General features: G+C 45.6%; 1 protein-coding gene across 2 annotated transcripts in view; it reads left to right on the top strand.

Moving 5' to 3' along the window:
* The window catches only part of CYFIP1 (cytoplasmic FMR1 interacting protein 1), a 100,529-nt gene that overhangs the window by 51,930 nt on the left and 23,330 nt on the right, over positions 1-25,269 (top strand). For both annotated transcript variants that reach the window (XM_052636352.1, XM_052636353.1), the window contains exons 12-22: positions 1,294-1,416; positions 2,280-2,405; positions 6,266-6,432; positions 7,676-7,823; positions 8,914-9,067; positions 9,992-10,148; positions 11,242-11,338; positions 15,594-15,670; positions 15,780-15,888; positions 17,612-17,731; positions 19,451-19,650. In XM_052636352.1, the coding sequence (XP_052492312.1) occupies positions 1,294-1,416; positions 2,280-2,405; positions 6,266-6,432; positions 7,676-7,823; positions 8,914-9,067; positions 9,992-10,148; positions 11,242-11,338; positions 15,594-15,670; positions 15,780-15,888; positions 17,612-17,731; positions 19,451-19,650 (1,478 nt within the window). The remainder of the gene's footprint in view (positions 1-1,293; positions 1,417-2,279; positions 2,406-6,265; positions 6,433-7,675; positions 7,824-8,913; positions 9,068-9,991; positions 10,149-11,241; positions 11,339-15,593; positions 15,671-15,779; positions 15,889-17,611; positions 17,732-19,450; positions 19,651-25,269) is intronic.

Raw genomic sequence — 25,269 nt, 5'->3', positions numbered from 1 at the left:
TTTAGATTCCACATATAAGTGGTGTTATATGGTGTTTGTCTTTCTCTGTTTTGCTTAATTCACTAGTATGATAATCTCTATTGCATCCTGTTGATGCAAATGGCATTGTGTTCTTTTCTATAGCTGAGTAGTATGAGTGTATGTTTTAGCTGTTGTGAATACTGCTGCTGTGAACAGAGGAGTACATGTATCTTTTTTTTGCCATGCAGCGAGGCATGTGGGATCTTCCCTGATAAGGGATTATACCTGTGCCGCCTGCACTGCAAGTGTGGACTCTCAACCACTGGACTTCCAGGGAAGTACCCTGCATGTATCTTTTTGAATTATAATTTTGTCCAAGTATATGCCCAGGAGTGGGATTGTTAGATCATATGGAAATTCTATTTTTGTTTTTTTTAAGGAATCTCCATACTGTTTTCCATAGTCACTGCACCAGCTTACATTCCCACCAGCAGTGTAGGAGGGTTCCATTTTTATTATTTGTGTTTTAGTTCTCCATTACATAAATTTTCAAGCACACAAATGAAGAGACCAGTCCTGGCTTCTCAGATACCACACCAGGCTTCATCACCTACCCCTTTTTAGTTGCTCCTCCAGGTTAGCGTGAAGCAATTGCAAGATAACATAGCACTCCCTCTGAATATATTTCCCACGTGTCTCTAATAAATAAAGAACACTCTTAAAACATAACCATAATTCCATCACACCTAAACAACCAAGTATGTATTCCTTAATAGTAAACAGCTGGTCATTATTCACATTTACCCTATTTGCTCATTATCAGTAGTGATCTATTTTTCCAGGTTTTTGTGCCCCAGTCTCCAAATAAGTTGTATAAGCTGCAGTTGGTTGACATGACCATCCCCCTTCTCATGCCTATGTCCGCCCTCACTTTCTGTGCCATCATTTGCCATGACCTCTTTCCCCTGTGTGTCCTGTACACTGCCAGAGTAGAGACCCCGTCAGACACAGCTCCCATTCTCCAGACCCACTTGGTCCCTGGGCAGCCATGCTGAGGTCTGCTGAGGGGTCCAGCTGATTGTCTGGGATGTGGACAGCTGCAGCCACTGCCTCCTCAGCCTGGTGGTCCTCAGCTCCTTGCTACTTCCAGAGCTGGATTCCTTTGCTCTGTGTATCAGTTATTAAAATAATTGATTCCCTAGCATCATCTAAAGTAATAGCTAGTTTTTTAGAACTACTTTTGCCAGTGTACATTTGGAGTAGGCTCCTAGAATGGGTTTGATAAGTAGTTTCCTAGACACTGGTGACCTCTTAACGCTCTATTATCTCTAGGTGGTCACGGGCTCAGGCCGCCAGGAGGCTCAGAAGACGGACGCTGAATACCGGAAGCTCTTTGACTTGGCTCTTCAAGGTCTTCAGCTGCTGTCCCAGTGGAGTGCTCATGTGATGGAAGTGGTGGGCCCTCTCACTTTTATTTGGAAATGCACCCCCTAGTTAATTAGAAGTGCTTTTCTTCCTAAACTTGTCAATAAACTGACTAAACTATATTTTTTCTGCTTTAACTTTGGCCATTGGATCAAAAACAAATCGGTTTTTTATATTTGGCACTAGAAATAAGAGCATATATTAATTTAAATATTTCTAAGATGGCTCAATGTACATTTCATTTACATATATTAGAATTAAAGGTCCTTATCTTTTAAAACACATTGGTAGAATTACATTTGTATTGTTATGATGATTTTTACTTCTCATTTTTTTTAAAAACAACACTGTATTTCTATCCATCAGCTTCTTTTGTTTAGGATTAGTAAAGTGGTTTATGATGCATAAAAAGGTTTGGATACTCATAAGTCAGACGATTTTTCTGTTTCGTTGTTTATTTTGCTCAGACAAGGATTTTTATATTTGGATGGGTACTTGATTGTTTGAAAGGCTAATTCTTTTAGAAATGGTGATAAAGTGCTTATAGTCTTAGATATTCCACATAAAATATCCAGACCATTTTACCTTATGTATTTCTTAAATTTTTGATGTGTTATTGAGACTGAAGTCACATTTCCAGAACGTTTTGCAGTTTTATGGAGATGGAGTGTGTGTGCATGCATATGTAGTATGCGTGTCACATGTGTGCGTGCATTGTGTGTGCGTGTGTGCATGCAAGCACTCATGCCTGTGTGTGACTGTCAGACTCAGTGAACAACAGAAGGCTGACCTGTGACCTTTGGTAGCTTTTGGCAGTAGTCCTGTAAGTCAGACCAGCAGGTAAACATTTTGCATTTGGTGTGGCTGTCGCCCCTCTTTTTTGATCACACCAGTATTCATGGAAACTTGTGCACCCAACGGACAAGTACTCTAACAAGGACTGCCCTGACAATGCTGAGGAGTATGAGCGTGCCACCCGCTACAACTACACCAGTGAGGAGAAGTTTGCCCTGGTGGAGGTACGGCTTGTCTGCTTTCTCCTCCTCCTTTGATTCTGATCTCAAACTGTCTTTGCTTTACAAAGAAAGGCAAAAACATGAATGAACTACTTGTTTTATAGAGTTGCGTCTGTGTAGGGTGGCTCTTTGAATCTGTCACAGATGTCGGAATAGAGATTAAAATAAGTTGTGGGTTCCTGGTCTCTGCATAGACACTCCCCTGAGCCAGATCAGGGCGTGTTCTGAGGAGAGCTTGGGAGCCTCAGCAGCTTTTTGTTGGCACACACGAGAGGAGCAAGTTGAGACCTGGGTGTTGGAGAGAGAGGAACCCCACTCACAGCTGTGTGGTCCCCAGCTCTGCGTGATGTTTAGGACTCTTGTGATGAACAGGCCTTAATTTCTGTGCCATCTAGTTTCTGGATGTATGTTTTGTAGCTGTACGTTTCCTACCTTGTTTGAGAAATCTTTGCATACCCCCAAGGTCATGAAGAAAGTCTTCTACATTGTCTTCTGGATGTCTTATTCTCCCTCTCACATTTAGATCCGAAGTAGCCCCTCCAACCCTCCCAGCTGCTCTGCCTGCCACTTCTGTGTGCGTCAGGTAACCATACTTTAGGCAGGTGTGTTTCTGCTCATGTTCCAATCCATTGGTCAATCTGTCTGTCCTTTCCTAATCCCTCTGTCTTAATTACAGTAGTTAAGTGTGTCTTGTAAAGTACATCTTTCTCTCTTCAAGAATTCTTAGCTATTCTCACCCTTGGCATTTTCATATACATTTTAGAACCATCCAGTTATGTCCCAGTGAATCCTGTTAAAATTTATTATAAGGGTTTGAATAAACCTATAGACCATTTTCGGAAGAATTGACAAATTTATAATATTAAATCTTTCATGAATCTGATATGTCCATCCATTCATTAAGATTCTCTAATACCTCTCTTCATCTGTAAAACTGTTGCACATCTTTTGTTGACTTTATTTTATTTTTTTCTAAATGTTTATCACTGGTGTTTAAAATCAATTTTCTTTTTTTAGTTTTCCTTGTTTAAAATCAATTTTTTTTTTTTTAGTTTTCCTTGTATCTACCAACTTGTCTAAACTCACTTATTAATTGTAATAAATTATCCATAGATTATTCTGTATTTTCTACTTATATAATCATATCATCTGGAAATAATGACAGTCTTATTTTTCCCCCTTCTTTTTTTTTTTTTTTTTTTTAATCACACTGGGTAGGATTCCTACTCATTAAATGGAAGGAGACTCCAGGCATTTATGTCTTGTTTCCCATCCCAAAGGGAAAGCTTTCAATATTTCATCATACAGTGCATTTGTTATAGGTTCCTTGTAACTGCCCTTCCTCAGATCAGGGAAGTTGCCTTCTATTTCATATTTGCTAAGAGATTTTATCATGGAAAGATACCAGTTTTATAAAACATTTTTCATCCATTAAGACAATTAAGCTCAACATTCAGAAAACGAAGATCATGGTATCCAGTCCCATCACTTCATGGGAAATAGATGGGGAAACAGTGGAAACAGTGTCAGACTTTATTTTTTTGGGCTCCAAAATCACTGCAGATGGTGATTGCAGCCATGAGATTAAAAGACACTTACTCCTTGGAAGAAAAGTTATGACCAACCTAGATAGCATATTCAAAAGCAGAGACATTACTTTGCCGACTAAGGTCCGTCTAGTCAAGGCTATGGTTTTTCCTGTGGTCATGTATGGATGTGAGAGTTGGACTGTGAAGAAGGCTGAGCACCGAAGAATTGCTGCTTTTGAAGTGTGGTGTTGGAGAAGACTCTTGAGAGTCCCTTGGACTGCAAGGAGATCCAACCAGTCCATTCTAAAGGAGATCAACCCTGGGATTTCTTTGGAAGGAATGATGCTAAAGCTGAAACTCCAGTACTTTGGCCACCGCATGTGAAGAGTTGACTCATTGGAAAAGACTCTGATGCTGGGAGGGATTGAGGGCAGAAGGAGAAGGGGACGACAGAGGATGAGATGGCTGGATGGCATCACTGACTTGATGGACGTGAGTCTGAGTGAACTCCGGGAGTTAGTGATGGACAGGGAGGCCTGGCGTGCTGTTATTCATGGGGTCGCAAAGAGTCGGACATGACTGAGTGACTGAACTGAACTGATGTTGGCATGTAGCACAATTGCTATAGCACTCAGCTACTTGGACTGTAAGGCTAGAAGAAAAACAGCTGTTTCTTATAAATCACATTGTGGTGAAATTGCTATTGAAGTGGCCCAAAGCCTCAGACACATATTCTTCGGGCTGAGTATTCCAGTGGCTTAGAGTCGTTTCCTAGGAGCCAGCCACAGGGCAGACTTTCCTGGGAATGTGCAGGGTTTGTTCATCCCAGGCTACTGATATGACCCTTTCCTACACAAGAGGCTGGCTTGATTCTTTTGCGTGAGGATGTCTAGTTGTGCCTCAGCATTATCTGTTGGGGTTGCAAAGAGTTGGACATGACAGCACACGCACGTTTGTTGAAAACACAGTATTTCCCTATCGAACTGTTTCACACCCGTGTTGAAAGCAAATTGGTTATAAATGTGAGGACTTATTTCTGGACTCTTAATTCTATTCTGTCAATCTGTATGTTTATCCTGTTCCAATACAGTCTCACAATCTCTTAGTATCTGTGGATTGTGTGGTAATGTCACCTCTTTATTCATAATGCTTGTCTGGTTTTTTTTTTTCCTTGATTGGTCTTCCTGAGCATTTGTTTGTTTATAAAACAGCTTTTTCTTAGTTGATCACTTTCTAGTATATGCTTATTTTCTGTTCCATTAATTTTTGCTTTTAGATATTCATTTCCTTCTTCTTTGGGGGGGTTATTTTTATCTTTTTATAAATTAGTGATGAGTATTGTTGTTATTATATTTAGGCCAAAGCTCCAAATTTGCCTTTCAGCACAGCTTTCCTACATTCCATAGTTTGAATATGTTGTTACTGTTGTTCAGTCACTAAGTCATGTCTGACTCTTTGCAACCCCATGAATTGTAACATGCCAGGCTTCTCTGTCCATCACTATATGCCTGAGTTTCCTCAGACTCATATCCATTGAGTCAGTGATGCCATCCAACCATCTCATCCTCTGTCATCCCCTTCTTCTCTTGCTCTCAACTTTTTCCAGCATGAGGGTCTTTTCCAATGAGTCAGCTCTTTGCATCAGGTGTCAAAATATTGGAGCTTCAGCATCAGTCCTTCCAGTGAATATTCAGGGTTGATTTCCTTTAGGATTAGATTTCCTTTAGATTGCTGTGAGCTTGAATTCAGTTCAACTTCAGTTGGAGAATTTGCTTTTTTAAATAGAAATTTTCCCTTTGTTTCCTCATTAGAAAAGCAGCCCAGGTTCATTATATAAATCCTGCAAGCAAACAGAGAAAACAGGCATGTGAAATGAGGGCAGAATCCTGTCTCTGGTACCATCACAAAAATGAACTTTAAGCAGGTCACTGCATATTCTTCTGACTTTCTATGCATATTAATTCACTGTGCCAGTGTTAACAGATGGGATTTGGGTTACAAACTTGTAATTTCTTTTTTCTTTTCCAGATAATAACAAATTTGCTCTCCTGAATCTTTTTCTTCTTTTCTGCTGGAAGTTTTTCACAGAGAGGTGTGCCTAGTAGAGTCAGTTACCAAATGCTCCTGTTAGCTCCAGGCCAAGCAGATCTGTCCCTGCCCTCAGGCGCTTGTAGTCCTGTGGGGTCAGACCCAGAAACAGGGACAGGTGCAGGTGTACAGTAGAAAAACAGGAGGCCAGGGGAGAGGGCCTGCACTCAGGGGAGGCAGATACCTGGCATGTGCCAGGCTCACCTGCCAGCCTCCACACACTGAAGGGCCTGTGTCTTCCTACAGGTGATCGCCATGATCAAAGGCCTGCAGGTGCTGATGGGCAGGATGGAGAGTGTGTTCAACCATGCCATCCGCCACACTGTCTATGCTGCACTACAGGACTTCTCCCAGGTCACCCTCAGGGAGCCACTCAGGCAGGCCATCAAGAAGAAGAAGAATGTCATCCAGAGGTCAGCCCTGCTGCACACACCTCCCTGCACAATCATCCACAATGGAAGGATCAGCTTAGGTTTGAGCAGCTGTAGAGTTACATTTTTATAAATACGCTCAATACACTTATATCCAACTTCCAGACACCTGTTTGGTGAATTTCCTCTAAATGTAATGTAGTGGGTCCAGTTATTAACCTGAACAACCCACAATAAGTCAGATAAAGGTCTAAGCAGTCTGGAGACCCAGGAACAAGGGTTTGGTTATCTCAGACCTGGGTGTGTCTCAAAAATCTGTGTGACAATTCGTAGGGACACACAACTTGGCATCTCATCTCCCATTTCAAAGTTTATTATCTTCAGTGTTTTTGCTTCTATTCCTATGGCCTGTCCTACAAATTAGTCATAAACCTCATATGTATTGCAGAGATCCTACAGCAAACTTAAGCTAGGTTTCTGTTACTGTTTAGCATTTTACATAAGGTCATCTTTCAGAGACATTTGTATAAAATGAAGCTCAGAGGGGCTCACATGGATAGTGATTTCATTTCGTTGCTTTATAGGTGATATAATTGTCACCTGGTATTATATGCCTTCAGCACTAATATGATCTTATTACACTGTCAGTCTTCCTAGTTTTTGTTCTCTCACCTGGAAGGCTCAGTGAAAATTTTCATGTTTTCACTGAGCCTCAGTTTTGTTGCAGGGAGCCTCACTCCTACTGTGTGGGAAATGTGCACTGTAGTCTAGCTCAAAGTGACCAGAGTGGGCTTGTGGGTGTGTCTGACCTGAACGTGGCACCTGTGGGGGACTCTACATTGGTGGGGCCCTGTTGGGGATGGTGGAATCCAGATGTCCAAATGAGGTGTGGACAGTGTCCCCAGGATTGTGTTGGTGAGCATATTCATACGAGAAAATGGGATAAGTCTCGAGAAGGTTATTTGAGCTCTGAGTGAATGTTTGGGGCCTGTCTTCTTGCTGCCCTTAGTGTGACTCAATATTTAAGAAATCAAACAACACTTCTGGGCTAATTGATGTAAAATGCCAAGCACGTTACATTTTCTGAGGGTGGTAACGTCCCCAAGAAAATGGTCTATTTTGAAAGTTTAACATTGAACTGTCTCATTACCACATCCTCCCACTGCCCCCAAGGGAATTTATGTGTCAGAGTTGGTTGTGGGTTAAGTCAGGAGATACTATGATTGTAAAAGCGCTGAGGATGTCAACACTTTGTCCCACCCTAACAACTTGACTGGTGGTTTAGTGTCCTGCAGGCCATCAGGAAGACTGTGTGTGACTGGGAGACAGGGCATGAGCCCTTCAACGACCCAGCCCTGCGGGGCGAGAAGGACCCAAAAAGTGGCTTCGACATTAAAGTGCCGCGGCGCGCTGTAGGACCCTCCAGCACCCAGGTTCTCGTTCCTTGCTCTACTGAGTGGGGTGACCGTGAGCTGGGGAAGTGGTGGGAGGCTGGGAGTGCAATGACCTCACCGTGGCCAAGTACAGTCTGGGTCTTTTTTGCTTCTTTATTCCTTGTCCAAGTGAATCTGAATCTAGGGTATAGACACCCCATGATTCCCAGGTTTGGTCATTTGCATGCAGAACTTAATTTGACTGCATCAACTCCTATTCCCAAAATGTGGGTGAAAGTCTATGTGTCCATATTTACACTGTGTTTCCTGGTGGGTGTTTAAATGTGTGGTTATAATTTTTATGTAGGGTCTGAAAAATGATTATTCCTAAAGATAAAATTTTTGGAAATTTGAAAACATAGCTTTGCTATATCCCTGGTCTCCAGCTATCACTGCTAGTCTTTCTCCTGGCACACTCAGCTCCCTCCTCCCGCTTCAAGCAGCTTTCCTCTGGTCCTCACATCTGATTTAATTGCCCTCTGCGTTTTCCTTTCCTGTTTTGGAACTTTGTTCTCATCAGCTCTGTGTTGCGGGCTTTTAGAATCTCTTCTGTCAGCCTTTCAGAGAATTGCCAGCAGAGCGTGTTGCTGGCTCTGTATGAAATCTTGGGGTACTTGGGCGGAGGGTGAGGGTGCCGTCCGGGGCCTGTCTGCCAGCGTGCACATCCCTGCTCGTCCTCATGCCCCCGTGACTAACGCTGTCCTGTCTGTCCGTGTTTAGCTGTACCTGGTGCGCACCATGGTGGAGTCCTTGAGCTCTGCCGAGCTGCTCAGGCAGCTCAAGTCTGTGGGCGCGGAAAGACTCTTGCATGTGGTTAACGCGTTTCTGAGGCAGTCCTACGTCTATCCGCCCCTTTTAACCTTTGGTGGTAAGACATCATTTGTTTTTCTTGTTGACGTTTATGACATGAGGCTCTCCTCTGAATTCTTTGTCCCAAGCAGCAACGACTTGGCCGTGTGGATTGGTGCTGCCCCTGCAAGGAGCCAGCGCAGTGTCAGTGGGCAGCCCTTCTCGTGGTTTATCTGTGTTTGTTGTAACTAATGTGCCATGTATATTTTCTCCCCTACAAATGTTTCCTTGGATAATGCAGCTTTACATGGTGAGAACCATGCTAGAGTCCCTCATTGCAGACAAAAGTGGTTCCAAGAAAACCTTGAGAAGTAGCCTTGAGGGGCCCACCATATTGGACATAGAAAAATTTCATCGAGAGTCATTCTTCTACACCCACTTGATAAATTTCAGTGGTAAGACCTACTGCTGACCAGTGTCTGCTCCAGCATATTCTAACACCACTAACAATGTCTAGAAAGCTCCTGCCTGGCTGGCTGCCCCTGCTGTGGTCCCTTCGTCCTCCCAGGCAGTGACACATGTTGTAACCCTCGTGGCATTTCCTCGCCTGTTGCTTTAAATGCATGGCTGGCCAGGGACTTCCTCCATGTGGCATGGCCCTTAGAAGGGTGAGGCCCATCGGGCTGGGGCTGGCCCAGTGACCTGGATACAAAGTCTTTGTAACCTACACCGGGTCAGCAACTCAAGCTGATGTAACTGTCACCTGGCTTCAGATCCAGGTGGTGATAAATACCAGAAACCACTCCCAAGCTAAGTGTAGAAAGTAGCAGGTGAGCTGAGCTGCACACTGCACACCCCATCCTGGGGTGGCCATGTGCATGAGGGTGCGCTTGGTCTCCATGGAGCTGTACATGTTTATTTCTGTGCTGTATCCATGATTCAGGGTGGGAAGCCTCTATCTTGGCTGCAAGTGCTTTAGGTTTATAGTAATAGTTAGGCTTTTCTTCTTCTCTTCATAAAAGGATGGACACATTTTTTTCCAATCTGTTTTGCATTAGATAGACATGCACTAAGTATGAATACAATACTGTGTCTGTATCCCAAGTAAAACAAATCCTGTCAGAAGGTGCACAGTGTTAACCATGTCCTGTTGATGGGTGTTGCTGGGCTTGTGGTGCTGGACGCTGACTCTCTTGTTGGTGAGTGAGAATCAGCACATCCAGGTGGCTTTGTCTATGGCCACACTGTGTGCACGGCACATACTCATGTCCACTCGCCAAGGCCCAGGGCTGAGAGCCTGGCACGTGCCCCTTTGCCTCACCCTGTGGAGTCTTTTCTGCTTATAGAAGATTAATGTGGTATCTTTTGAATCCCTTAAGAGACGCTCCAGCAGTGCTGTGACCTTTCGCAGTTGTGGTTCCGAGAGTTCTTTCTGGAGTTGACAATGGGCAGAAGGATTCAATTCCCTATTGAGATGTCCATGCCTTGGATCCTGACAGACCACATCTTGGAAACCAAAGAAGCATCAATGATGGAGTAAGTGTTCTGGAGGCCTGTCCCAGCCTCCTGTCATGATGTTTGAAGTCCTTGGTGGTGTTTGGGAGGTGGAGGCGGGGCCGATTATTCTCAGTGCTTCATTTGAAGTCATAATTCTTGGGGTGAGACTTCAGAGATCAATAGAAGGAACAGGTGTCTTGGCTTTAGATTGAAATCTGGTGCCCAAGCAGTAAAACTGATTAACAAGTTCTCTGTGTCCAGGTGCCAGCAAGGTCCTGGGAACTTGGCAAGGGGAGACGTAGCCTGACCTCTAGTGTGGCATGGCCTCAGACCCAGATGGATCTGGGAGAGGAAGTGTTTAGTGTGAGGCTCAGTGTCAGGGCTGGGGGTCAGAGACTATGAAGGGGTCAGAAAATATGAAATCCATGGAGGGAAAGTAACTGCAAACAGGGTCTCGTGTGGCGAGCAGATGGGGTCCCCGCCCGGCCGTCCTCCCAGTCCTCCTGGCCTGTGCACACCAGGAGAGCAGCCTTCCCTCCCTCTGCAGCAGCCGTGGCATCCACAGCCTTAGAGGTCTTGATGAACCTGTGTGCTCTTTGAGGGCTGCAGTGGGCCTGCTGTTCATGTGCCTCAAGCCCTCAATGAGACCTTACCTCTGCAGACTGCTAGCTACCACCTTTTGTCCAGGGTCAGAGGGGCTTTGGCCACAGCAGATTTGCTGTTGGTCAGTTATGGGGCCCGGGACCTTTGTATGTTTTTCTTTTTAGGTCAGGTAGTTTATTCTTAAAAATAAGAAAGTGACTCATTCTTGTGGTTATTAAAACATTGCAAATTGGCATGAAAATCTTTGAAACATGGTAAGTGAGAAGATGAAGTTGCAGGAGGCTGTCATGGACCTGCCAGGTGCCCTGGGTGTGACTGAACCACGCGTGTCCTGCCAAAAGCCCAGCCTGCCTGCTGGGGCTGTTTTGTCAGGGCACTCACAGGAACCAAATTTGGCATTTGGAATAGGAAATTATTTTTCCTTATGAGAAAGGAGAACAGTGAGCGTTACATTGCTGGTGGAGGGGAGGGTGTGAAAGCCAAGAAAGCCCATGTGGGCAGCCAGGCTGACCTGTGTCCCCTTCTGCAGGTACGTCCTCTATTCACTGGACCTATACAATGATAGCGCCCACTACGCCCTCACCAGGTTCAACAAGCAGTTTCTCTATGATGAAATTGAGGCGGAGGTAAGGGCCCACGCACTTCTAACAGACTTTCTTTAATTTCCTTTTTCCTCTGAATATTAGAGGAAGCAAACTTTCTTTTTAATACAAAGAGGTTTAAACAATGGAATGAACTTTGAAATAAACATTTTAGGATGAACCCTTCTATCACTACTTTTTTCTATGCATCCACACAGGACGATTGGTGTCTTTAACCCAGCTTCAAAGCACCCATTAGCGGTTGGGTGACATTTTTTTCACGTGGTCCCATGTCTCACATGACCCCATGTCATAAGCACCACATATCTTGCCTGTTTTCTTGGATGAACACAGTCTAGAACAGGGGCATTGTATGAAATAGATGGACTGAACCAAACTCTATTTTATTTCTCTAGTTTTCACTTTTTATTTTTTACTCATTATAAATAATGCTTTAATGAACTTCCTTGCACGTAACTTTTTAGTTGTGTTGGGTTATTCTTGAGGAAAAATTCCTCCAAGTGGAATTATTCAGTCTGTGTACATGCAGCTAAGGAGATGAATCTTATTTTCTAGCTCAAGATGTAAGAGCATCTAGCCCTAACAGATTACATCATACATATGGGGCTCATTCCCCGTTGTTGCTGTTTTTCAGTTGTTTAGTTGTGTCTGGCTCTTTGGGACCCCGTGAACTGCAGCATGCCAGGCTCTCCTGTCCTTCAGCTGTCTCCTGCAGTTTGCTCAAACTCATGTCCATTGAGTCAGTGATGCCATCCAGCGATCTCATCCTGTGTCACCCCCTTCTCCCGCCCTCATTCTTTCCCAGCATCAGGGTTTTTTCCAATGAGTTGGCTCTACGCATCAGGTAGCCAACGTACTAGAACTTCAGCTTAAGCATCAGTCCTCCCAATGAATATTCAGGGTTGATTTCCTTTAGGATTGATTGGTCTGCTCTCTTTGTAGTCCAGTGAACTCTCAAGAGTCTTTTCTGGCACCATAGTTCGAAAGCATCAATCCTTTGGCACTCAGCCTTCTTTATGGCCCAACTGGCATATCCATACATGACTACAGAAAAGCCATCCCTTTGACTCTACAGACCTTTGTCAGCAAAGTGATGACTCTGCCTTTTAATACACTATGATTGTCATAGTTTTTCTTCCAAGGAGCAAACGTCTTTTAATTTCATGGCTACAGTCACTGTCTGCATTGATTTTGAAGCCCAAGAAAATAAAGTCTGTCACTGTTTCCATTTTTCCCTCATCTATTTGCTGTGAAGTGATTGGACTCAGTGCCGTGATCTTAGTTTTTTGAATGTTGAGTTTTAAACCAGCTTTTTCACTCCCCATTTTCACCTTCATCAAGAGGCTCCTTAGTTCCTCCTTGCTGTCTGCCATCAGGGTGGTGTCATCTGCATATCTGAGGTTATTGATTTTCCCGGCCATCTTGATTCCAGCTTATGCTTCATCCAGCAGGCATTTTGCATGATGTATTCTGTGTATAAGTTAAATAACCAGGGTGACAATATACAGCCTTGACATACTCCTTTCCCAGTTTTGAACCAATCCACTGTTCCATGTCCAGTTCTAACTATTGCTTCTTGACCTGCATACAGATTTCTCAGGAGGCAGGTAAGTTGGTCTGGTGTTCCCATCTCTTTAAGAACTTTCCACAGTTGGTGGTGATCCACACAGTCAAAGGCTTTACCATAGTCAATGAAGCAGAAGTAGATGTTTTTCTGGAATTCTCTTGCTTTCAGAAGATGTTAGCAATTTAATCTCTGGTTCCTCTGCCTTTTCTAAATCCACCTTGAATATCTGGAAGTTCTCGGTTCACATACTGTTGAAGCCAAACTTGGAGAATTTTGAGCATTACTTTACTAGTGTGTGGGTTGAGTGCAGTTGTGCAGTAATTTGAACATTCTCTGGCGTCACCCTTCTTTGGGATTGGAATGATAACTAACATTTTCCAGTCCTGTGGGCACTGCTGAGTTTTCCAAATTTGCTGTATATTAAGTACAGCACTTTCACAGCATCATCTTTTAGAATTTGAAATAGCTCAACTGGAATTCCATCACCTCCACTAGTTTTGTTTGTAGTAATGCTTCCTAAGGCCCACTTGACATCACACTCCAGGATGTCTGGCTCTAGATGTGTGATCACACCTATTTGTAAGGCCTCCTCAGACAACCATTTTGCCTTAATGCATTTCTATTTCTTGGGAATGGTTTTGGTCACCACCTCCTGTACAGTGTTACGAACCTCCATCCATAGCTCTTCAGGCACTCTCTCTGTCAGCTCTAATCTCTTTAATCTATTTGTCATTGCTACTGTATAACCATAGGGGATTTGTTTTAGGTCATGCCAGAATGGCCTCATTCCCTATATCATCACGAAAACCACAGGAAACACTTCGTCAGGGAGATGCTCTGGATTCCCTGGTGAGGCAGGGTAGGCTGGGGAGAGAGACCCATGGGTCCTGGGGCAGCTTCACTCTGAGCACAGCGTGTCTTCCTCACGGTTTGGGGATATGAGCTAATCCAGAGAATACAGTCTTGAGGGTGAAGTCCCAGGACTGTCTACTCTGCATCTCCTGACTAATCTTGGCAGCCCAGGAGAGGCCATGGGCAGATGCCCTTGGGACATGTAGCCTGGAGGCAGGGGTATACCCCCTCAGTTCAGTTCAGTTCAGGCACTCAGTCGTGTCCTACTCTTTGCGACCCCATGAACCACAGCACACCAGGCCTCCCTGTCCATCACCAACTCTTGGAGTCGACCCAAACACCTGTCCATTGAGTCAGTGATGCCATCCAACCATCTCATCCTCTGTCGTCCCCTTCTCCTCCTGCCCTCAATCTTTCCCAGCATCAGGGTCTTTTCAGATGAGTCAGTTCTTCACATCAGGTGGCCAAAATATTGGAATTTTAGCTTCAACATTACCTTCCAATGAACACCCAGGACCGATCCCCTTTAAGGATGGACTGGTTGGATCTCCTTGCAGTCCAAGGGGCTCTCACGAGTCTTCTCCAACACCACAGTTGAAAAGCATCAATTCTTTGGTGCTCAGCTTTCTTTATAGTCCAGCTCTCACATCCATACATGACTACTGGAAAAACCATAGCCTTCACTATACCCCCTGGAGGAGCCCAAATGCAGTGCCCATTAGCCCCCTGGGAGTACATGATAAAGAGAGACTTTTTAATATTTCTTTATATTTAGGAGAATTGAAGTATTTTTCTCCATCATGAAGAAAGGTTCTGACAATTTTCAGTGGTAGTGTGGTGGTCACTCCTGGTCACACTGAAATGGATTTAATCTGCTATCATTGGATGGTAAAGTTGTATCCTTTCTCATGAGAACCTCTTTTAGTTGCCTTAACAAAGAGTTGAGATTTTGTGGAAGGGTTGAGGTTCTGCAGTTTTAGGTTTTTTTATATCCCTGAAGTGAAGTCAAGTCGCTCAGTCATGTCCGACTCTTTGTGACCCCATGGACTGTAGCCTACCAGGCTCTTCTGTCCATGGGATTTTCCAGGCAGTAGTCCTGGAGTGGATTGCCATTTCCTTCTCCAGGGGATCTTCCCGACCCAGAGATCGAACCCAGGTCTCCTGCATTGTAGACAGACGCTTAACCGTCTGAGCCACCAGGGATAGGGCTTACTTATTTTATAACTGGAAGTTTGTACCTTTTGACAGCCTTCACCCATTTATCCTATGCTCCACCTCTTCAACCACCAATCTCTTCACTGAATTTATGAGTTTGTTTTTATTCTTTTAAGATTCCACATATAAGTGAGATCATGCAGTATTTGTCTTTGTCTGACTTACTTCACTTAGCCTAGCACCCTCAGGGTCCATCTATGTTGTTGAAAATTGGCAGGGTTTTCTTATCTTTTATGGCAGAGCAGTATTCCACTTTGTGTGTGTGTGTGCACACACACACCACAGCCTCCTTACCCATTCACTCGTCAGTGAACACGTAGGTTGTTTCTGTGTCTTGGCTATTGTGACTAGTGCTGCAGTGAACTTTGGTGTACAGATATCTTCTTGAATTAGTGTTTCCATTTCCTTTAGATTAATACTTAGAAGTTGAATTGCTCAATCAAAAATTTTTTGAAGTTTTTAAAAAATTTGATCTTAATTCAGGAAAACAAAATTTGGGGCGAGAGTGCAACTTGTGGGATCTTAATTCCCCTGCCAGGGATGGAACCTGTGCCTTCAGCAGTGAGAGCGCAGAGTCCTAACCACTGGGCTGCCAGGGGAGGCCCTAGGGAAGCAGAGTTCGATGCATGCTTTCTTTTTCTTCAGGTGAATCTCTGTTTTGACCAATTTGTTTACAAGCTGGCAGACCAGATATTTGCATATTATAAAGTTATGGCAGGAAGGTAAGTATGTGGTTAGCAGTTTGGGTACAAAATCTTGGGCAATTTGATCTGACATTTCCATTAAAATTCATAGTGCATGAGAAATTGTCCCCTCTTCCCTCCATGCTAGTTTGCTTCTTGATAAACGGTTACGATCAGAATGCAAGAATCAGGGCGCAACCATCCATCTCCCGCCATCCAACCGCTATGAGACACTGCTCAAGCAGAGGCACGTGCAGGTGAGCCAGGCCTCTCCTGGGTGCAGTGAGATACGGAGCCGGCAGTGGAAAAGTGGGGTTTTTCTTAGAGTTTCTCAGATTTTAATGGATGTCAGTATGTGTGTGGCTGTGGGATCTGTGGGAACATCCCTGTCAATAGCTGAGATTTAAAGATAAACAGTTTCTCTTGGGTAACCTGACACACCAGAGATGGCTGCCCAGTGCAGCTCCCCGGGGGCTTGGCCCAAGTGCAGGTCCTCTCTGGGAGCCCAAAAGCCAGAACTTGAGTGAAAGGAGATTGGACACTTGTTACTGTGGTGTGCTCAGTAGCTTCAGTCGTGTCCGACTCTTTGCTACCCCATGGACGGTAGCTTGCCAGGCTCTTCTGTCCATAGGGTTTTTCAGGCAAAAATACTGGAGTGGGTTGCCGTGCCTCCTCTAGGGGATCTTCCTGACCCCGGGAATCAAACCTACATCTGCTGCATTCCAGGCAGATTCTTTACTGCTGTGGCTCAGATTCTGTGGTAAAGAATCTGCTTGTAATTTAGGAGGCCTGGGTTCAGTCCCTGGATTGGGAAGATGCTCTGGAGAAGGGAATGGCTAAGCACTGCAGTGTTCTTGCCTGGAAAATTCCATGGACAGTGGAACCTAGTACATGGAGTCTCAAAGAGTCGGACATGACTGATTAAGACTTTCAGAGTGGCGGGGAGGAGCTTTTTCTTGGCCAGCATGAAGAGTAAGAATACAGTACTTGTTTTGTTTTTTTTTAAAATAATATATGTATGCTGCTGCTGCTGCTGCTGCTAAGTCACTTCAGTGGTGTCCGACTCTGTGTGACCCCATAGACGGCAGCCCACCAGGCTCCCCATCCTGGGATTTTCCAGGCAAGAACACAGGAGTGGGTTGCCATTTCCTTCTCCAATGCATGAAAGTGAAAAGTGAAAGGGAAGTCGCTCAGTCGTGTCTGACTCTTCGCGACCCCATGGACTGCAGCCTACCAGGCTACCATGGGATTTTCCAGGCAAGAGTACTGGAGTGGGGTGCCATCTCCTTCTCCGAATATATGTATATGTAATCAAAAGAAAAATACAGAAAGTTGTAGGGAAAGTTTCATGTCATTCTATCTACAGATAGTGTTAGTCACTCAGTCATGTCTGACTCTTAGCGACCCCGTGAACTATATAGCCCTCCAGACTCCTCTGTCCATGCAATTCTCCAGGCAAGAATACTGGAGTGAGTTGCCATTCCCTCCTCCAATCTACAGATAACTGCCATTCATATTTTGGGGCATTTTCACCAGGGTTTTTTGTCTGTAGCTTTATGTTATTGAAATGATACTGAGATATACTCTTGTTGTTACTACTCTGCAGTAGAGATGGGGGGGTTTTCTCTTATTCATCCCTGTGACACAGTGGAGGTAAGGCACACACAAGCCACTCTGCTGGGAGGCGGCCCTGAACCCATCACAAGGGGTGCACTAAGTGACAGGCCCAGGTTCTCCAGGAGGCTTGGCATCTCTGCCTGTGATACAAGTGTAAATTCGCTGCAATGAATACTACAAAAAGTACTTTACAGCTTTGACTTGCAGAGTTTCAGCTCTAGGAAAATAGGGTATTTGATCATACTGCCATCTAAATTTTGTATGTTATTTGTCTTATCCTTTGGAATAGCTTTCTGGGAGTAGGTACATATTCTCTTGCTTGTTTGTTTTTTGTTGCTCACACTTTCCACCCTCTGTGCCCAGCTTCTGGGCAGGTCCATCGACCTCAATCGTCTGATTACCCAGCGCGTCTCTGCTGCCATGTACAAGTCCCTGGAACTGGCAATTGGGCGATTTGAGAGTGAAGATCTGACATCAATAGTTGTAAGTGCACCCCCTTCTTTCAGGTGCAGCATACGTGGGGGAGGACTGGTTGCAAGGACTGGGGCTGCTCCTGCTTGCGTCATTCTTGATAAATTGACCTGATTGTAGGTGAAGTTTTTGCATAGAACTCCAAAAGTGTGCACTAGAGAACACATAGTTACATCTCACTGTTGCACAAGATATGGTAAAAGAGTAAAAGGTGAAAAGTTTTAAATTAAAAAGAATGAAGACAGACAAAAATGATTTGAGAGAAAATCATGTAGAAGATGAGATAGTGAAGATTCAACATAACGTGTCAGAGTCCCCTGAAGACAAAAACCAAATAATGAGATGGAACAAACATTAAAAATGCTATTTCAAGAAAACTTTGATGAAATAAAAAACACAGTATAAATCCTTATTAGAAGCAAATCTCACATACCAAGGAAAACAGACCCAAAGTGGCCAGCACCAAGGACCATTATAGTGAACATTGTCGTATTGGACTTTTGAAGAAAAGGAAAGTCCTGTGGCTATCTGAGCAAAGTAATCAAGGAAAGAAAAATCCAGTTGTCCTCAGACCTGAGCTGGCAGAAAAGGAGGTGCAACGTAAGGATCTTTTTGCCAAATCTGTCTTCCAGGAATAATGGCTGCAGGTACATGCTAATGAACTTGTGATAACTCCAGGAAAACTCTTTGTCCTTAGAAATCAGTAGTGGGTGAGGGTTGTCTCCTGGGCCCACCTCTGAGCAGAGCATCTCCACAGGAGTGAGCATGCTTCCCCATCCTTCCTCAGGATCCAGGCTGTCTTGGGATGTGAAGCCTAAACTGGCCTTCCCTTCAGCGTGGCTTGGACTTGGCCATAGTGTTTTCATGCCCTTGGTCTTTCATGACTTAGTGGAGTCTTTGACCAGTATAAACAGAATGCAAGTCACAGAGACCATTTTAAATTTACTTGTAGTAACATTAGAAAAGGAGAAAGAAATAGGGGGAATTGATTTTAATAATCTATTTTATTTAACCCAATATATCCAAAAGTCGACATTTTCACATATAATTGTTGTAAGAATTTTATTGGTGTGGATGTTTTATATTCTTTGTTTTCACATTTGGTTTCTGAAGTCTGTATGTGTCTCACACATACTGCACAGCTCGGTTCAGGCCAGCCATGTCCTCGTTGCCATATGTGGTCAGTGGCTGCCACAGTGGATGGAACAGACCCGGGCAGGTCTATGAAGGGGCTGTGTGAGAGCCCGGAAGGCCGCCTCTGCACGTGCTGCCAGTGTTGCCGCACAGCTTTGGATTACCTAGGGTGTCTCAGGGAAGTGACTGAGGCTGACACCCGAGGACACACAGTCTGTCATAAGTGTGGTGGACACGTCGTCATGTTCTCTGCCCCGTGAAGGGTTTGGAGGATAGCGTGGGCCAGTAGCGGGTCACTGCCGTGGAGAATGGACAGTGGCCGTGGGGGGACGACTGTGGAAAGGAGGGGCATTTTAAGAGCACTGGAGAGGGCGTGATGAATTTAGGTGTGAGCAGTAAGCTTGCATCACCTGTCAGAGCCCTACCATGTGGGTCCTGGGCCTCGCACGCTGAGCCTACCTCCATGCAGCACCTTCCTGTCTGTGTCCTGTCCTGCTCCGTCCGCCTCGAGCCCCCGCCATGGCCCTGCCCCTGGGAGGGTGAGGCCACTGTGCCGTACCCAACTCTTCTCACGTGCCTGGCTTTGTGGCCCCATAGGAGCTGGATGGGCTCTTAGAAATCAACCGCATGACACACAAACTGCTGAGCAAGTTCCTGACTCTGGACAGCTTTGACGCCATGTTCCGGGAGGCCAACCACAACGTGTCTGCGCCCTACGGGAGGATCACCCTCCATGTCTTCTGGGAGCTCAACTATGACTTCCTGCCCAACTACTGCTACAACGGCTCCACCAACCGGTAAGCGTGCCGCCTCGCAGGCAGCCCCGGGTGCTCCTGCCCCTGGGCATCGAGAAAGGACGGTCTCTGGGCCCATCCGCCCCGTGTACAGGGTACGCAGGCCCTCGTGATCTCCTCTGTTTGCATGTGCAGCCCAGGGCCAGCCCTTGGTTCTGTGGTCGTGGCTTCCACGTGCAGAACACGTGCAGGCCAGGGTTCCTATCGAGGGCACTCCCGTGGGGCCCGGGGTCAAAGCTGTGGTACACGTGGGTAGCAGCTGCTGGGTCTACCCCACCTCCGTGCGTTTACGTCTACTGACAGTGGGATGGGCTGGGTGACTCGACACTTTCCATGCTTCCATTCTGGGATGCTGGAGCACGTGAGGGTCCAGTTAGCCTCCCTCCACCCATCTACCATTTCACTACTGTGCTGAACGCATAAGTGGCCTGCTGGGTGGTGGCGTGCCTGCTGGCTGCAGTGTCGTGTGGTCCAGCCTCAGGGTACATCGCATCCTGGGATGGCCCTGTGTCACCTCCAGCTCTGTGCAGAGCTTCATTTCTGCTGTGTCAGCACATGCCAGGGACACATGGGAACGTGTGTGTGTGTGAAAGAGAAAACGTGGGTGGGTGTGAGAAATAGGAGTGAGGGCAAATGAGGGTGTGTGTGAGAGACTATGTGTGTTTGAGCGTGATGACCACTTTTTTTAAAGCAAATGTCTTTTGCTTTTACTTTGCTTCCCTGCTGTGTCTGAACATCCCTTCCCATTAAGTGTCAGCTTAATCACTACTGACTTTTAGTCCTAGATTTTTGTCTTAATCCGGGGTGCTGAGGTTCAACCCCAAGGGCAGAAGGGAGGCCCTCCTTCGGCGTGACGATACCTGCTGTTGCCACTGTCTGTTTGGGACACCAGGTTTGGTTTCCTTGTGGGAATACGGGCCTGTTGCTGGTACATGGAGGTGTGCCATTAGGGCCATCATCTCAACCCCAGGTAGCAGCAGGGGCATGTGGCCGTGGCCACGAGAGCCACTGTTGAAGGAGCCCTGGCTGGCCACCTTGGGTCAGGGGCCCTGTGCCCAGCTGGGTGCAATCCCCTGAAACCAAACTTAAGTTTGTTTTAGGGTTGGAATTAACTAGAAAAATATTTTTATTACACAAGTAATGCATCATAATTGTGGAAAAGCTAGAAGTCATGTGTGTGTTTGTGTGTGTGTATGTGTGTATGGAATATTATGGGGAAAATAATTAAATCCCTAGAGATTTCCCTTGTAAAATGTCTGTCTTTTAGAGTTTTTGCCATACAGGCAAATATACATGTGTACTTTTTATTTTGCAGAAATGGAGGCCTACTGTTAAATTGACATTCTTTTTTTCGCATCATATGTCACAATGAAGGGTATTCTGTGTTAGTAAGGGTGCATACATGCTTATTTTGCATTTGAAAATCTAATTCATGGCCATTTGCAAGATTTTCTTTGCTTTGGTTGTCTGTTTGGAACTTTGGGAGTTAGTTTCTGTTGTGTCTGTTAACAGGCTTCCCTGGTACCTGAACTGATAAAGAATCTGCCTGCCCCTGGGAAGGGATGGCTGTCCACTCCAGCATTCTTGGGTTTCCCTTGGGGCTCAGCTGGTAAATAATCTGCCTGCCCCTGGGGAAGGGATGGCTGCCCAGTCCAGTGTTCTTGGGATTCCCTTGGGGCTTAGCTAGTAAAGAATCTGCCTGCCCCTGGGGAAGGGATGGCTGCCCAGTCCAGTGTTCTTGGGCTTGCCTTGGGCCTCAGCTGGTAAAGAATCTGCCTGCCCCTGGGGAAGGGACGGCTGCCCACTCCAGTGTTTTGGGCTTCCGTTGGGGCTCAGCTGGTAAGGAATCTGCCTGCAATGTGGGAGACCTGGGTTTGATCCCTAGGTTGGGAAGATCCCCTGGAAAAGGTAACAGCACCCTACTCCAGTATTCTGGCCTAGAAAATTCCATGGACTGTATAGTCCATAGAGTCACAAAGAGTTGGACTCGACTGAGCAACTTTCACTTTCACTGTGTCCCTAAAATTATTTTGCCTAGTGCTTAAAACTGGCATCTCCCAAACCAAAACGCAACAAAACCCTGTTATAGACGAACTGAGAGAATATGCTACAGTGGGGGGCAGGGGCTGGAGGGTTAGAATCAGGAACATAAGGAGTTTTACTTTTTTTCTTTATTTTAGATTGCATTTTTGATCATCTAGCATTTTGTCACCCTTTAAAGAATTCCCAGAGATCTTGGAAAAGGAACAATTGAAGATGTTCCCTGGACCCCCTTTGTGGCCCCTGCACTGCATGTGTACAGCACCGGCCTGTTCTGGTCATCTTAGTGACAGCCCAGCGGGTTGAGGGCTCAGAAACAACAGGAGCTGTGTGGAAGGGCTGCGGGTTGGCGGGGTGGGGGGTCAAGTGAAACTTACCTGATGGTGGATTGAGTCACTGCGTTTTCTGAAAACCCTCCAGGCATGATGAGTGGTGAGTGTGAAGTTAGGAAAAGAGTTTATGCTGAGGCCTTGCTTGCCAAGCTGGGCTCACGTGGGTGCCCTCGCCTAATGGAGGCTGATTCTGGGGAGCAAGCCACCAGCCAGGCCGCATGTCCTGGTAGCAGCAGGAGTCTTGTTATCAGAGACAAGGTTGCCAGGACTCAGGTCAGGAAGTGGTGCCAGTGGCCTTAGCAGGAGTGGGACCAGCTCCAGGCTGTAGAGCTGTCGGTGTGGAGGATGCTGCGGCACAGGGTATATGAACTGACTTGAGGCCCCTCTGCCCTCAGTCCCCTTAGCCCGTCCCATGTTAGAGCTCATGTGAACAGCCTCAAGTGGAGGCTGCCTTCACCTGGTGGTGTGTGTTCCTGCCTCCCAGGAGGTGCTGATACGCGGCTTTGCCCCAGGCTCTTGAAGCCTATGCCACCTTCAGCAGGCTTGGTGATCACAAGGAAATACAGTTTCACACGCATAGGAGCTGCAGTCTGGCAGGGGCCAGCATAAAGTGACATCAGCCTTCTTGGGCCCAGAAACCCATGTGCAGTTCAGAGATACCATCTTCACCAGAGCAGTTCTGGTGGCCTTCACCTTTCTTAGCGTTGGCAAAGCCAATTACTTCTGTATTTTTAGCAGTCTTCTAGTAGATCCCGTAGAGCTTCATTATCTGGAAAAGACAGTAAAAAATAGGATTTTATATCTCCACCTTGCATGTGGAAACCTGAGAAGACAGACAAAACTGTGCCATCCAGTATCGTAATTCTACACTGAGGGTTTCCTGAGAGCTGCTTGCAGGAAATCGCACTCCGTTTGTTTCTTGTCATACCTACTTATTTTGCTGCTTATTTCTGCTTAGTAATGTAGGCCTGGTGACTCTGGGAGGTCACATGGGGTGACACGTGACTTAAATTTAACCTGTACAGCTACTGATTTTGACAGTGTGATAGCCCTCAAAGTAAGCCAGCTGTTGGGAAGAGTCTGCCTGTTTGGCAGCAAGACTGCTGAGGAGGGAGCAGTGTACCAGGGGGTGTCCCATCACTGCTGTTATAACATCGATCCCCTCGTTAGGGTGCTGCTTATGTTTACTTGCTTCAGTTTTGTCCGATGCTGTGACCCCACGGACTGTAGCCTGCCAGGCTCCTCTGTCCATGGGATTCTCCAGGCAAGAATCTGGAGTGGGTTGCCATTCCCTCTTCCAGGGAATCTTCCCGGTTAGGTTGCTGGCTGCCAAATTTCTCTACTGACATGTTTCCATTTTCCTGTTTGAAATTTGTAAGTAATGTTTAGGGGGAGATAATCTAAAACTTTGAAAATGGTTCCTTATTAAAACTTGACCCACTAACATGAACATCTGTTGATGATTCTTACCCAAATAATTATCCCTGTGGTGTTTGAACAGTGGTGATTTTCTAACCTTGTCATTCCATCTACAGTTATTCATTGGCATTCTGCTGTACATGTTAGCATTTTTTATTTATTATTAGTAAGGATGTGGGGATTTTAATACAGGGTTATAATCTGTTACTGTCATGACTTGGTTTTAGGTTTTATGGCTCGCCTCTGTCTTGTCTTGGCGTGTGGGAGCCCCTTCTGCCCCATTTCTCTGTCTTCTTGGCTGTCCCATGATTCTTAAGCCTTCCACTGTGTATAACAGAAGTCCCAAATGCATTTTAGGATTATCCTTCTTTATTCTTGTAATCTGTGAGTCAGTGATTCCTTTTCATGGAGAATATTTTAAAATTAAGCAAAGTCTGAGTGTTAGGTGTACTCACTGCTGCTGGGGTGTCCTTGTTCTCACCTCCTTTCAGTGGTCAGAGCTGGGAAGGACTTGCACCTGTGCTGTTCCAGATTCCTGGGGCTGCCAGAACAAGTTGTCGCAAACTGGGGGGCTTAAAACAACAGAAAGGTATTCTCTCACAGTTCTGGATGCTGAACATCCGAAACCAAGGTGCTGGCAGGGCTGTGCTCCTCTGAGGCTGGGTGGGGCCCTCTCCTGGTCTCTGCTGCCTCTGGTGTAGCTAGCCGCCCTCGGCCTGCATCTGTGCGGCTCCAGTCTCCACCTTTGTTGGCCTGTGGCATTTTCCTCACATGTCTCTCCCCCTCTTCTGTGAGGAAATGAGTCATGTTACATTGAATTAGGGCCTCACTCTGCTCTAGCATGACTTCATCTTAATTAATTCCATCTGCAACAACCGTGTTTCTGAGTAAGAGCACATTCTGAGGTGCTAGTAAATTCAGACTTCAAGTTGTCTTCTGGGGGACACAACCCCATAATGTGTATGTGTGTGTGCCTCCTTGTATCCAGGCTTCCCAGCTGGTGCTAGTGGTTAAGGAACCTGCCTGCTAATGCAAGAGATATGAGACACAGGTTCAGTCCTTTGGTTGGGAAGATCCCCTGGAGGAGAGCATGGCAACCCACTCCAGTGTTCTATGCCTGGAGACTCCCGTGGAGAGAGGAGCCTGGCAGGCTACAGTCCATGGGGTCACGAAGAGTCAGACGTGACCGAAGAGACTTAGCACGCGCGCATACTACTTGTTCGGGTGGCTCAGCTGGTAAAGAATCTGCCTACAGTGTGGGAGACCTGGGTTCAGTCCCTGGGTTGGGAAGATCCCTTGGAGAAGGCAAAGGCTACCCACTCCTGTATTCTGGCCTGGAGAATTCTATACAGTCCATGGGGTCGCAAAGAATTGGACGACTGAGTGACTTTCAGTTCACTCGCATGTCACTTGTACCCAGCTCTCTCTATATTGAAACCATGAGTTTACACAGCTTTGTCTTCAATTCCAGGTCAGCGACACAGGCTTCATTTCCATTTTTTAACTTCCTTCTGTACTGAGAATTCTTATTTTGTCATTCTTAATGTATTTATGCATTTGCTTAATTCCGGGACATGAAGTAGTTTCAGAATTACTTAACCTTTTGACTGTGAAGCACAAACGTATTCACTAGAATTCAGTGTTTGTTCCCATCTTTTTGTCTTTAGATTGAGAAGTGTGTATAATCAAAATGTGGTGTTTAAAAGTTACTTGAGATAATGGAGTAACAGGGTTTGAATTTTCTCTTTCACCTTAAACAAGTGGAAAACTGGACAGCATTTATGAAACGACTATTTCCACCAGATGTTTCCTGGAGGGAAAGGAAATGAAG

The sequence above is a fragment of the Budorcas taxicolor genome, chromosome 2 (genome assembly GCF_023091745.1).
Source record: "Budorcas taxicolor isolate Tak-1 chromosome 2, Takin1.1, whole genome shotgun sequence".
NCBI lineage: Eukaryota > Metazoa > Chordata > Mammalia > Artiodactyla > Bovidae > Budorcas > Budorcas taxicolor.
This window is presented reverse-complemented; position numbering and strand designations above follow the sequence as displayed.